The sequence below is a fragment of the Lepisosteus oculatus genome, chromosome 2 (assembly GCF_040954835.1).
Source record: "Lepisosteus oculatus isolate fLepOcu1 chromosome 2, fLepOcu1.hap2, whole genome shotgun sequence".
In the NCBI taxonomy this organism is placed as follows: Eukaryota; Metazoa; Chordata; class Actinopteri; order Semionotiformes; family Lepisosteidae; genus Lepisosteus; species Lepisosteus oculatus.
In genome coordinates, this window is record NC_090697.1 from 76,432,611 (window position 1) to 76,447,173 (window position 14,563).

General features: G+C 48.1%; 1 protein-coding gene across 3 annotated transcripts in view; it reads right to left on the reverse strand.

The window, feature by feature from the left end:
* The window catches only part of otud5a (OTU deubiquitinase 5a), a 59,036-nt gene that overhangs the window by 16,813 nt on the left and 27,660 nt on the right, over nt 1-14,563 (reverse strand). For all 3 annotated transcript variants that reach the window (XM_069184191.1, XM_069184181.1, XM_069184175.1), the window contains exons 3-4: nt 2,484-2,548; nt 2,089-2,245 (exon numbers count right to left, since the gene is read on the reverse strand). In XM_069184191.1, the coding sequence (XP_069040292.1) occupies nt 2,089-2,245; nt 2,484-2,548 (222 nt within the window). The remainder of the gene's footprint in view (nt 1-2,088; nt 2,246-2,483; nt 2,549-14,563) is intronic.

Below are 14,563 nucleotides of genomic sequence, written 5' to 3' on the forward strand. Positions count from 1 at the left end.
GTTTTGCATGTATTTCCAGCGAATCAACATGCTGCCAAACCAGCACAACTCAGCCAGGAGACACAACACTTCCTGGTGCTCAGCCATTCAGAGCTGTTCTTTTCAGCACGGGCTGATGAGAAGTCTTTCCTTGCTCCAGTGGAAGAGTTGTAATTAATTTGAGCAAGGCATGGTACTGTAACATCTGTAAGCATTATGTACTGTACAGGAGTTACAGTATCCTTTCATATCATAAATCAAATGGCGTGTTTTTTTAACAGGATAAGCAAGCGGTCTGAACAATCGCACAACACAGCACAACTCCAACTCAACACGTGACATTGTTTTTTTTTTTTGCTTTATTCAATTCGGAGTGCAAGCGAAACTATACACGGATTGTTTTGGACAGAACAAGGTTTCTCAGTACACAAGATTGAGATTATACCTGCAAATCTCAGATTGTCACACACCAAAATCCAGGTGTTTTCTCAGTGTTCCCCCTCCTCCTGATTCTCATCTGTGAGAATGTGTGCGTTTGTGAGCTGGGAGGGGCAGGCAGGTGCAATTTGATCCAGTAGTCTGATAATTACCTGTTTTATCCGATTCTTACTGAGTGTGAAGAGGCAAACAAAAGCTTCGCTTCACAAGAAAATTAATTTCTGAGACACCTGTGCCGCTTTCAGCATGAAAAACACAATAGACAATGGAAAAAAAATACCAATACCAAGTCTGTGTGAATGAACCCAAAGACATGAAAATTAAATTAGGCCTTCTGTACCCTACAATTTCAAACATATTACTTACACATACAAACCATGACAACACAAAGTGCCGGGACTGCTACAGTTTTACAAAACACAAAACAGAAAGGCTTAAGAACTAATCTCAGAACCCCTAAACTTACATCTGAATTTAGGATTTTTCTAATGTTGCATACTGAAAAGCAAGAGATGACTACAAATTCTGTCCACTCAAAGTGGCATTCCAGCGACATCCTTTCAACATCAAACAAAGTTGATTACAGTTCCATCTTAACACCCGCACTAAACTGAGCACGGTGGCCTTGCCCGAGATCTTTCCAGCACATGGCGAAGTTACCACGCGACTTCTCTCATTTTTCTTCAGCAATTCTCTCTGTATGCTGGTATAACGTGTGCCTCCTAGGCCGGTGTCGGGTGCGGGCCCTGCACTTCTCTAAAGCCTGCCATGCAAACAGCCAACTGGTTTCCAACGGCTACTTCCAGGCGAAAATAACTACAGAGATCGATGTGAACTTGTGTCGCTGAACGCTGCATCGTGTTAGCGCAGCACGTGCATCCCACAATTCACAGTTCTGAAAGACTGTTAAAGGGTTAAGCGGCATCCCACTGCAGCAGCCTGGCCGATGGCAGTCCCCGGAGCGAGTGTGTTACCATGTTTTACAAGCCCTTCAAAAACCGGAAGATAATTTGGAAGGTCTGGCACGGGGGCGTGCTCAGAAGGGGAACGTGACATGACAGTTTTACTTCCGGGGGGAAGTCTCCGGGCTCTACCCTGGTGAGGTGGATAGGACCCCACGTGGAGCCCGCAATCCCCTGGCGCTCTGGCCAGATTCCCCAGGACTCGTGCCGTAGCCCGTGACCAGCGGAGACGAGTCGCCCCCGGAACCGAGCACTCAGCAGCGAGACTTCGGGGAAATGGAGACGCGAGGGGAAACCGATCCAGCAGCCCGCAGAGGGCAGTCCTTCACCTGGAGCCCCAAGCTTTCAGGTTTCATTTGCTGGACACAAGAAGTGCAATAGGAGCAGAGGGAGATGTGCGTAGATGCTCTGTTGCACGTCCATGACCGCCGTTTTAATTTTTAATGCGCAATTATTTTAGGTTGAGAGTTGTTGGTTGTTTTGTTTTTTTTGTAGTTTTGTACGATCATGCCGAAGAGAAATGTCCACCCTTTTGGACGGACAATAAAACAGCAGAAAGAGAATTTTAAAAGTAATCATTTGCACCTGCCTGCACCATCAGAATGAGCAGGCAGACAGGAAGACAGATGCCTGAACCCTCCCAGGGACCCTGCTGGACCCCAGTCCAGATAACCAGACCGTCGCTTTGTGCCACAGCAGGGAAACGCACCTGTGCCATACTGATAGACCTCCACAGGTCGGTTGTACATCTCCGCCATTGCCTGCATCTCTATGTGGTTCCCGTGACAGTTGTTTTTCCTCTTTCTGTTGATGTACGTAGTGAAGTCTTCTGTCACGTAATTAGAGAAGTAGTCTGCGTTCTTCATCTGCAATACAGGGGATAAGAGAGAAGAATGACATCTTTGCCCAATACAGATTTTTATTAGTCCTCCAAACAAAGCTAGTCAACACAATCCCCGTAACAACATTTTCATATCACTCTGCCCTCCCGGTATGGCCAGAGCCAGGCTTCCGCACGTAACCAAAGACGACTGAAGCTTCAATAACTGAGCTTGACGTATAGAAACGATCATTTAATGAAAGGGGAAGGTAGAAATGACTCACCAAGTAGTCCATACAGTGTTTTCGGACCACATCGTGCATATCTTGGTCCCCATATACTTGATCAGCTGCAAACAGATACAGAATCATGAAGTTACACACGGTCCTCTAAAGGAATGACCTTCATCCTCAGGCAGCTATGTGTGTGTGCAGACAGGGTGAATACCTTTATTCTACTCTAGTTCATAGTATTTGACACTTTTCATGCAAGCAGATTTGATTGGCAGTTTGCCTTTTAAATGACTTAAACTGACCACATGGACAGGAGGAACATTCAGTCAGAATCTCAGGCTCAGCTATCCATTTTAGCACGGGCTACCAAGCAGCTCACACAGTAAGGCTCTGCCCACTTACTTAATAAGCATCATTTAGCTTGTGTTTCCATCCCCAAGTACTTTACACACAGGCGGAGACCCACTTAATTCACTTCTGAAGTGCAGCCCCACATGGCTGACATGTGACAGCCCACCACACAGCAGCTCAGGTAGAGAAGTGAGACATTCCTTCACCAGCTGAATGAAAGGGAACCTTAGGGAGGCCTGGATGTACAAGCCCAGGGTGGAGGATACCCAGGACACCCAGGTTACGAACCAGCCCTAAAAACGGCCACGGAATCTTTAACGACCAAGCAGTTTGACCCCGGTTTAACGGCACATTCGAACGATGGCACCTCCCGCGGCACAGTGTTCCCCTGCCACCACGCCACCACACTGGGGTGTGAAATTCTCATCCCGAGGGGAGAGTGATACCTATTGGGCCACCAGCACCACTCACAGCAGCAAGCTGGTTTTCCCTGGAGGTCTCTCCCACCCCTTTCCAGTGCTGACCAGACCCAGCCCTGCAGAGCCTCTGAGACCCGACTGGTGGTAGACAGCCCTGACTTGAGCTGGGGCTTCAGGACACTGTGCAGGGACAGCCACAGCAGTGGCACACAACAGGCCTGAGTGCTGAGTTTTAGTCAGCTTGCCCAGGTACCCATGAGCCCAGAGCCAGCTCGTACCGTTGAACAAAAGCACACGTTTAGCCGGCAACAGCCTTACTCATGCTGGCATGAGAGCTGTACAGGCAAAGTCCAGCGGACCCAGGATTGGCTGCGTCACACGAGGGGAGAACAAAAAGAACTGGTAACTCAAATCTCGAAAAGCAACAGTCACATGAGAAGCTGTGATGCCTTAAATTGTTTTCAAGTCAATCTCGCAGCCGATGTAAGGCTAACTTGTACAGAGGAACGCAGAAATGCTCTTGCCATGACACTGTCACCTCAGAAGGGGAGGCATGGAGCATCGGGTCAGAACCAGTCCAACAGGAAGGATAAGAGACAAGAATTTTATTTGAACCCTTTTTGTTTATTTTTAAATACTTTAATCCTTAGAAGAAAAATAACTCATTTGTATAGGTTATATTACTGTTTTAAGCAAAATTTACCACAGGGCTTTACGAATAGTAAGTGAATTTGCAACAGCCCTTTGATTTTCAACGTTTCAAATCCAGGTTGCGTTGTGAGGGTGTGGCCAGTTCTTCCAAACCGGCCTCTTTGAGGGAAAAAAAAACAAAGGTGAGGAATAAATTCTGCAATAAACCTTATTAAAACAGCAAGAATTCAGCTGATAATTATACAAAGTGAAGCTTCTCGCTCGCTTGTGTGACTGTGTGAACTCACGTTCCTGGATCTTTATGAAGATTTGATGCAGCCTGCTGTGCTGTTACAGGGCCTCAGCAGACCTTGACGTGTGGCTGTTTTAAAAGAGTTTCCCTACTGCTTTTTTACAACGCACTTCAACCTACTTAAAGCAACCATGGAATTTCAAGTAGGGAAAACAACCAAATAAAAACCATCTACAAAAACTCCATCTGTGCTGCACAGACTCTACCACGAGGACCACCTTGGGTGATCTCTTCTGCAATGTGGCATAAAACTGGAGGCATTTTGTGGCCCTCATGTTTCAGCTTTGACTACATCGTAGCACCTGAAATAAAACAAAAATGGGACATGCAGAAAAATTCACAGTGACTCACTGGAGGAAAGAGCTAAATATGCAAACTTCCAGCTCAGGGTTCAGTTCTTACCGATTTGCCTACTAGTTCAGCAAGGCTGGAGTGAACTTCACAGGAATGTGTAGCTGGAACAAGATACCGAATTGCACAGTAGGAGTCAGGGACACATTGCAAAGGAAAGATATTGCCAGTAAAGCAATGCGGAAGTAGCCATAATTTGCATATAGACAAATAAAGGCCATGTATGTCTCATCTGAAAGATGTGAATTTATGTAAAGATGATGTTTGGCTTTTCATAGGGGAACTGGGAGTATTGCATACTTCTGGACAAACGATCCCAGTTATTAACTCCTTCATTCAAGAACCACATCTTTTCTTGTACAGGTAACCAGACATGGTCGCCTCAGGTCTTTGGCGTCTGTAGTAATGACACAGATTTCTTACCCTGTCAGTGGTATTAGAGCATTGAGGTGAGCCACACGAGACATCCACTGTAATCTTATGCTCGTGAGATCAGGAAAAGGAAGAACCCCCCCTGGCAGTGCATTGGCCAGTTTCTGCAAATAAGACAGCTCAGCAGAGAAGCAGGCTAGGAGAGGTGGTGGCAGGCTTCTCTATCTAACAGGATGCGAATGAAACCAGGAGTGTTAGTCAAATAAGGGAAGGGGAATTTTAGGGTTTTCCCCAGTATCAGAAACGCCTTTTTGTGTTTGATATTAACTCTTGTGTTTCCAGGAGAAGCCCTTCACTGCACTTGGCGATTAAAAGGGAACAAAGTGAATTATTCCTCTGGACGGACACCCTGTGTTTACAAAAAAGAGCACCTGCCTACACTGGTACGCAAACACGAACCTTTCCAGCCTCTGCAGAAGACCGGTCTACCGAGGAGAAGCAAACCGTTGCTGAATTGCCGTTTTTGTGACCCAGCTCTCACGGACATCTCAGGAGTCCTGCAGGAGGGTTCTGTGCTGGCCCAGACCAAATAACAGACCAGGCAAAATGCAGAATAATTAATGGGAACTAAAATAAAAATTCTGGCAAACGCCTTCTGACCCACGGTGATTCAAAAACACAGAATTTAGGATTCTGAAGCCAGCACGACCCAAAACGTACAATGGGAATCTGGGGGTCTAACTGCTGAACTGCACACGGTAGTCAGAGTAAATGAAATGGCGATTCATTAGTGTTATGTGGAACCGCGGCCCAGGGATGAGCACCCGTGTTGTCTGCCTTAGGACAGCGTTTCTTAACCGGCGTGCCTTCAGACACGACTGGGTCGGCCGCGCAATCTCGGGAAACCCAGGTTCGGATTTTCAAGTCCGACAGGAATGAAAACGGGAACGGAGAAGGTCGGAGCGCAGCGTGCCACTGTCATGAGGTCCTGCCTGGATGGCACCAGTGTGCGCAACGAAGCCAATTCAGAATGAGCGGTGAAATAAGTTTTGTTGACAATATTAATAACAGTGCGCTCCTCCACCTGTGGTGTGTGTGTGTGTGTATGGGGGGGGGGGGCGGATTGTTTTATATTTGGCGTGGGTCGGACAAGGAGGAGGGACTGTGCTCCACATCAGCGAAATGGCAGGCACAGTTTCACTTTCCACTTCAAACCATACGCTGGAGACACTGCAGAAGCACCCGCGGGGGAAAAACCGCCGAACACCCCAAAAAGGGAGCCTTTCAAAAAACTCTGGGAATCCGCCGTGTCCTGTCAGCCAGGAACAGCGGAGGAGGACTCCGCCGATCCGTGGGGCGCCCATGACCGAAAACGCACCCAGCTCGTTCACAACGCACACCCCGCGCACAGAAGGGGAAGAAATGGCGCCGGCGGGCAGAAGGCGGGTTTTGACATTTTGGCGGGCTCTCGGCGTCGAGTCACGGAGCGCCACAGATGTAAACAAGACCTTGCGAAGGGGTTTCGGCTCTGACACTGCACCCTCCTCCCCGCACCACGGAGACCAAATATGTAAATGAGCCCCAACTCGGGCTCTCATTCCAGCAAGTCACATGGTGCCGCCACGTTTCTGAGAAACTCTGAGTCAATTTCCTCTTCTGCGGTCTCACCCCGCGTTAAGGCCACGCAGTGAGAGAAGCAGTGCCGAGCAAACTTCAAATACCAAACCCCCCCCCCAAGAAGTGCAAAACCACAACACTTGTTTTTTTTCCCCTTTTCAGTCGTCTTCTCGGGCTGCTGTTGTGTTTAATAATAACTGAAAAGATGTAGCACCGCCATCAAAGTTTTTAAGAAACCGCATCCAAGAAAGAGCCTAAAATACATTATCTCGATAGACAAGGGTCAGGGGTCTGATGGATAGTAAAGTTGAAGGCTCATACCAATGACACTGCAGTCATATTTTTAATGCTGCACAGCTGCACAGGATCTGCATTAGAGTCCATTAAATTGCATTATTAAACCGTGAAACTCCTGGGGTTCAGGGTGGCGTGTCTAAGTAACTGCTACCAGGGAAGGATGGGTTAGGGTTATGGCAAGGGCCCGGCCTTCAGCTGATGGATCGGGGAGCTCAGGGGTGAGGTGTGCGACACGCAGAGCCACTGCGCCACTCCTCTCTCCGGGGATGAGTGAGCTTCCGAGTCCTGCGGTCACGGCCTTCCCTTCGAGAGCTGAAAGCAGGTTCACTTCGGCTCCCAGTTCCATCTGCACAAACCCGATTCGTTGACCTTTGGGGTCGCTCCTGGCTTTGACAGCGAGAAACACGAGCACACTTCCCAACGGCACGTCTATGTTTCGGAAGGGGGTGGATGCAAACGTGGCTGCTAATCCTCGGAACAAGCTAAACGAGCCCAAAATGACCTCTTTCTCGTGTTGTTCTATGTTCCTTAAGCACCTCTCATATTCCGATTTGATTTCATTTTCGTCTTGAGGAAAAGATGGCGCTGTTAATGGCGCCAACAGGGACAGGGACCGAGTTTCGAGTTGCTCAGAAACTGAACATGTGGCAAGTGTGTCTTAGGGTCACCCTGCCAAACCGCCACTTTATATCCCAAAAATAAAGACACCATATCTGCCATCCTGCGGCCTGCAGAGACTCTCCCCTGGGGGACAGCAGACATGCCAGGCAGGCCTACAGGGTGGCCAGCCTACAGGGTCATTCCAGCTGGGAAACCATTCCGATGAATGTGTGCGTGTCTGTAAGCACAAAAAACCCACATCAGAGATGATGCTTTAAGAGGGCGTCGACAGGCAGGAAGTTGCTCTGGCCCTTTCTTAGTAAAGAGGAAGCACTAAGTGTAGCAAGAGCTCGAGTTTGTCAATATTTACCTCGTGCACTTACTACAATTTCTGACCCAGATATGAACCACAGGCAGCCGATCGCAGTCTGCACATACAGCACCTTTAAGTCAAAGGCGCACAAATGTTTTATACATTATACACATTCACCTCCATGTCAATAACATGCTATACGTTTAAATTGTACATTTATGTTGAACTTACACAGTCATCATTAATAGACACTTACAGCTTGCCTGCTTGTGTTTATAGCTCCCATATTTACAAAAGCTGGTGGTCATTTTTGCTTCCTAAATTAATTCTAAACACAAACTGTTGCAAAGGGAATTAACTGAATTGAAAGACACCTGGATGTGGAAGAGGTTTTTAATAATGGGGGTTTGCTGCTCCTTTAATACTAAGGAAGATATGAGGACTGAGAGGAACAAAGGAATAAGAAGACAGAGGAAAAGTCACAAAAAATAAAAACAATGATGTGAGGAAAGTGCAGATGTTTCAATATATTCACACACCCTTATGTCTGATCCACTATCAAAGGGGGAAAATAAAACAAAAAACATCATAAAAATGAGGGTAAATCAAATAGTTTTAACTGCACAAATCATTTCTCCGCAAAAGCAACTCACTTTCAGAAAGCTGTGCTGATCATGGGGTATCATGCCAACATATCACCCGAGTTCAACCGGATTACATTACTTCAGACAAATAACTTATTTCTGTCATATCACGCAGGATGGCACTACAAGGAGCCTTCCAACCTTGATCTGTGGTCTGTGATCACACAGACTTTAAACGTCTTTAAACGCTTTCACAGACGGGCGGAAGATACATACGATGAAAACGAAACTTTGTGCAGGATCCCTAGTTCCTAGATATCAGGTACCTAGTAAATTGGCCTGAAAGGTCTCGCAAAAGTGGTCAACATGAGAAACCTCCTGGCTCTGCAGGAGGCTAAACACAATTTGCCATCCAAATTCAATGATATTCCATGCAGGAGAATACAAGACAGGGACATGCATCTGTGCAGACGAGCTGCAGTGCAGCTGTACTGGCGAAAGGAGCTCATCTTCAACTCCATGTGACAGACCCCCCTGCCCCACAAGGGGTTGCCTTACTGTGTCACTCTTAGCACACAGAACAGACTACGACATTTTGTAAAACACAGACAAGCTGCATTGCTCTGGCTACTAATAAATAAAGGATAATATAAATTGCAAGATGTAGCACGGTCTGCATGAATCAGATCAGTTGTGCAGAGTCTTGGTCTTGGAGTGACCCTGTGTCTGCTCACGGAGAGCACTGTTGTTCTACCTGGGACCACTCGGGCGGAGGGGTGGCTCTGTGGCTCAGGATCTGCGCCTGTGGCTAGAAGGCTGCCGGTTCAAATACGTGACCGGCAGAAAATCCTACTCCGTTTGGGCCCCTGAGCAAGGCCCTTCACCCCAACTGCTCCAGGGGCGCCGTATAAATGGCTGACCCTGCGTGCTTACCTCAAGCTTCTCTCCCTGTCTGTGTGTCTCATGGAGAGCAAGCTGGGGTATGCGAAAAGACCAATTCCTAATGCAAGAAACTGTATAAAGCTAAAGTGATCTTTAATGTCCAGTACTAATTGCTCCTCCATTCATTATTTTATGTGCGCTCAATCCTTGAACAAAAACTAACAGACACAGGCGTCCCTCAGGACTAGGATTCAGGAGCCCTGAAGTGCAGGTTGTGTGTGTATCAAAAGTCACAAAGGTAGCTAGGAGACTGCACTTGCTAAACTGGAAAACTGGCAGCTTCGTTCAGGCTTTTCCATTTTCCCCACAGCTCATGGCATCCCCTGCTTACCCCCCTTGGGAACAGGCAAGGGTTAATCCCACAGCGAAAAGCAACGATGGGAGGGTGTTGGGAACTAAAGCAAATGGATGGGTCAGGTGACCAGAGGAAAGGAAAGAGAACCGGAGCCCAAAAGCAGGGAGATCTGAGGGAGGAGCTCCAGGACACATGGGAAAGGCTGAAATCTGCAAATCGACGAGGATTGAAAAATAGTTTGGTCGAGCCCCGAGAGCAGGGCTAAGGTGTGATCCCAGTTAAATGATCATTTGGGCTCCTAATGTCCTTCTAGAGGAATATCCCTGGTATCTCTCCGACAGATGGAGTGATCATGTTCGGGAGAGGCACGGGATCGGAGATGTCTTTACCCACACTGCTCTGACACGTTCCCCGAAACAGTCGGCCAGTATTTAATTACTTTATTTCTGGACAGATTAAATGTGTTGACATAAATTGTGCGGAATGTTGAAATTCCCGTCACAGAGCGCTGTGTAGACTGTCATGTGAACAATTTAGTTACATACGGTACTAGAAAATAAGAACGGCAGCCATACAGATGCTCATCTTGCTCAAGTACCTGGGGACAGTAAAGCTTAAACCAGACAACTTTATTTATTCGCCCATCTAAATAACTTTTAATTCCCATTCAAACAGGTCAGCGGAGTTTCAACTGTGCCTTTACCATAAACCGGGGTCTTTAATCAATCTGGGTGTTTTTAGATGAATCATTGTTTTGATCGAAAGTCATGCGGGTTTTGAAATGTCACCGTACCACAGCGAGTCATCGCGGTTCTTCCCTTCTTAAACCAGCAAACAAGGTGCCGTGGCCCCGATGTGGCTCCTGAGGCCTCCGAAGCCCCGGATCCAGCCCCTGGCTGCTTCAGCCTTGTGAGCTCGGTGGCAGGACCCGATGGGAAAGTCTGACTGAGGCAGAATTTCCCCTCCACTCTCGCAGGCACCACTGACTCATCTGAGCTCAGATCTCCACCGCCGGGGCCTCCCACGCGCTCCCGCGCCCTAAGCGCGGAGGAGGCACCTGGATTAACCCTTCACCTGGACCCTGCTCAGAAACGCTGCCCCACGAAGCCGCTCCGCGCGGGATTTGAGCGCGGCCAAATCACCTCGGCAACAACCGAACACTCCCAACTCCGCGCCCGTTGCGGCGCTCGAACGGCTGAGACGATCACTGCTGATCTACCGACGACGGACTACAAGAACCAGCGGGTCCTGTTGAAAAGCAGTGGACACGCAGTTCATGTTGTCCGGGTTTGGACAGGTAACATGAGGAAACCGGAGGGGGAAAAGCAACGCCGATATGGCCTAGCCGCTTGATTCGTTTCGGCAGCCAGCAAACCTTTCTCCATAAGCGGGCCGACACTGGATATTACATTGCGATGCTGTTCTGCTTCCTCAGTGCAGGCTGCACAGCGGCGTAGGGCTCATAAATCCTCAGAGGCATAAGCACTCACTCAATGGCTGTCACGGCGCTGAGGAAGCACAGGCTTTTCCCTGGCTCTTCTGATCTTGACCCGGGGGGGGTGACCCAGGCGGCAGTAGCCGTACCGCGCCTCTTGACCGAACGGTCCAGAGACAAATCCAAGGCACCTCACAGGCCACCATCTGCAGCGGCAGAGAGGCAGCGGTTAGCGATGGTATAGGGTGCATGACCTCTGAGGGACTACCTCAGATCCATTCGGAAGAGGGGGAAAAAAAAAAAAAGATTTTCAACAACCTCTCCACACCTGGACCACGGAACACGGAGGTTGTCTGCCTCTATTTTATATCCCAGGACTAGGCACACGGCAAAGCACGCAGCTCGGAAACACAGAGTTTGGACAATGTTGGGGGAATATTTCTCTGCCGCACAGCCAACTGCTCCGGGTCTCATTCCACCAGGAATGAATCCCTCCCCCTGCTCTTGCACAGCACCCCTCCCCGGGCTCCTGCACTCACAACAAGCGCACCTCGTTCCTCCTGCCCCCCTCTCCCAACGACGTCGGAGAGAGGAGCCCCTCTGGCAGACACAAAGGAGCATTCACCAGCACACAGCCTGCCTGCTCCCCTTGGCCACATGCAAGCAGGAAAAAAAAACACTGACGCATAACAAGAGCTCCTTACAGAAAACACTACTCACTCAGCTGCTCGCACATTTGCCTAACGAATATTTACCCCTCCGGAGACAGGTCTAAAAGAGCCCCCCTGTCCTTAATCATTTTTCACACACTCGTTTCTCTCTCTCGGTCTGAGTATTGTATTTGTGAATGCGATAAAAAAAGGCCAGTTATCATATGATAGCTCTCATACGCAAAAAGGAGCAAGAGAAGATGTGTGATGAGAAGGAACTTAAGGGCACAGCTGCCTCTTAAAGAAGCGTTAGGAACATATACGTCGGCAGCAGCCAGTCTTGCTCACTCTCTGCGGGAGCCAACCACACTGTTTCTCCAGAATGTATCCAGGGCGCTATCAGAAGGAACTGCAAAGACCAAGAGAGCCGTTCCCCAAAGACATAGCTGGCAGGGATCTTTATCAAACTCAACAAACTGCCGGAGAGAGATTGAAAATCACAAACATGTAAAATATGCAAAATCAACATATTTTATCTTTGCCGGTCAGCTATCGGCTATCATAGTCAAGAAGATCGAGAAGATCTTGAGAAGATCGAGAAGATGTTGTACATCGGTCAAGAGGAAGAGTGTTAGTGAGGGCCATGGAATCAGAAATGGACGACTCCGAGCTTTCTCCTGTAAACAAGGCCCTGTGCCACCTTTGCAAACACAGAAGAAATTCAAATCTTTTGGATCGTTTTATTGGCAGCAGCTACTACAACCCTGTCTGGAGGTGGGTGTGCTCGTGTGAAAACGTTTATACACGTCTAAACACCCTGTGCTCTACGACTGTAGGTGCAGAAGCAGAAGGTGACTCCATCCTCATGTGACCCGGCCGCGGGAGAGCTCTCCTGCAGTATGACGTGCAGCCCAGTTCTCCAGCGTCTAGGGGGCGGGGCGGTGTGGCTCTGATCCCGGCGTGACCCGTGAGCGAATCCCAGCTCAGGCACAGTGACGCTCATCACTCGGACTCGGACTGGCACGGCAGCGTCCGGCTCGCTGCGCCGCGTCACACCACAGGTCTAGCTAAAACTCTGCACTGCACTTTTCTGTCTAATACACAAGAACTACACACAGAACACGATCAAACGAAACGCTGCATACTTCAGAGTTCATCGCTTCAAATGTTATATTCCCAGTATTGATAGTATTCAATTAAACGTTTCGAATGAGTTGGTATGCAACCAGTTCACAAGCCTGGTTAAGCAACATCCCTAATTAAATTTACAATATGTGGGGACAGATCTACTACTGACAAAAAGCAAAGTATTTATATTTTTAATTAATAGTAATTGCTTACACTTATATAGCGCTTTTCTGGACACTCCACTCAAAGCACTTTACAGATAATGGGGATCCCCTCCACCACCACCACCAGTGTGTAGCCCCACCTGGATGATATGATGGCAGCCAGAGTGCGCCAGTACTTTCCCCACACATCAGCTCTCAGTGGGGAGGAGAGCAGAGTGATGAAGCCAGTTCAGAGACGGGGGTTATTAGGAGGCCATGATTGGTAAGGGCCAATGGGAAATTTGGCCAGGACACCGGAGTCACCCCTACTCTTTTCGAGAAACGCCCTGGGATTTTAAATGACCACAGAGAGTCAGGACCTCGGTTTTACGTCTCATCAGAAGGACAGCACCATTTTACAGTAAGCGTCCCCGTCACTATACTGGGACATTAGGACCCACGTAGACCGCAGGGTGAGCTCCCCCTGCTGGCCCCACTAACACCTCTTCCAGCAGCAGCCTTAGTTTTTCCCAGGAGTCTCCCATCCAGGTACTGGCCAGGCTCCCACCTGCTGAGCTCCAGTGGGCGGCCAGCTGTGAGTTGCAGGGTGATATGGCTGCTGGTCAATAATAATAAAATGAAAAATGAAAAGACAACTGAATTCCATAAAGGAAACCCTTTTATTTTTTAAATAAATATAAATAAAGAAGACGTGCCTGCAGGATTGTGCGAAAGGAATACTTCCATGCCAGCAGCCATATCACTGGTGATCCCCATTACCTGTAAAGCGCTTTGAGTGGAGTGTCCAGAAAAGTGCTGCATAAGTGGAAGCAATTATTATTAATTATTATTAAGTGTACTGATACATTGGATGACCACTCTACAGCAGGATCTCAAAGTACTGGGCAAGGGGTCACAGAAAAAAAATTCCATTCCTCAAGGCACACAATTCAATTCTGGAGCTTTCAAAAAACACACATGGGGTACACCTGCTCTTTTAACTCCACATTTACATATTTAAAAAAAAGACAAAATAAAACTTGACGCATCAGTAGAAGGGTTAGTAAGCATTTTGCAAGAGAGAGAAAATTTTGTTGCAAATAACTACACACTGTCACTTCACTTCTTTCGAAACTTGCGGTAGCTCAACTCTTAGTAACCCTCCGGCCGTCCAGTCTTAAACAGGGGTGGGCCCTTTGAAATCGGCAGAGGAAAACAAAACTGGAAAAAGTTCAGAAAAACTTCACCAATCCAAGGGGAACTCTAGCTGTTGTCCAAAAACTCAAAAGAGTCACACAAAGAGAGGCTGCTATGAGCAGTATCTACCATCTCAACCATATTGCCTCCCTGAATTACTGGCATGGCTTTCACTAGTGCAGTCAATACATGGCAGGCGTGAGGCATGGACAGCCTTAAATTACATGCTGACCTGCACTTCACACCAGAGGCTCAGAGGCCAGCTATCCAAGCAGGGCTGCAAAAAGAACTTCACATGCAAGACCCAAGAATACGCCGCACGCAAGGAAGAATTAGCAAGAAAGAAGAAGGAAGAGTAGTCACCATTTCTTAGAAGAATTCACCACAAGACACACCCAAGCATGGAAGAGATCGCGCCTCTGACTCTGCGCGCCAGTGGGTCGATTTCTAAGAAAAGGGGTTGGGCTACGGGGCAGATCCCTGGAACTGATGCG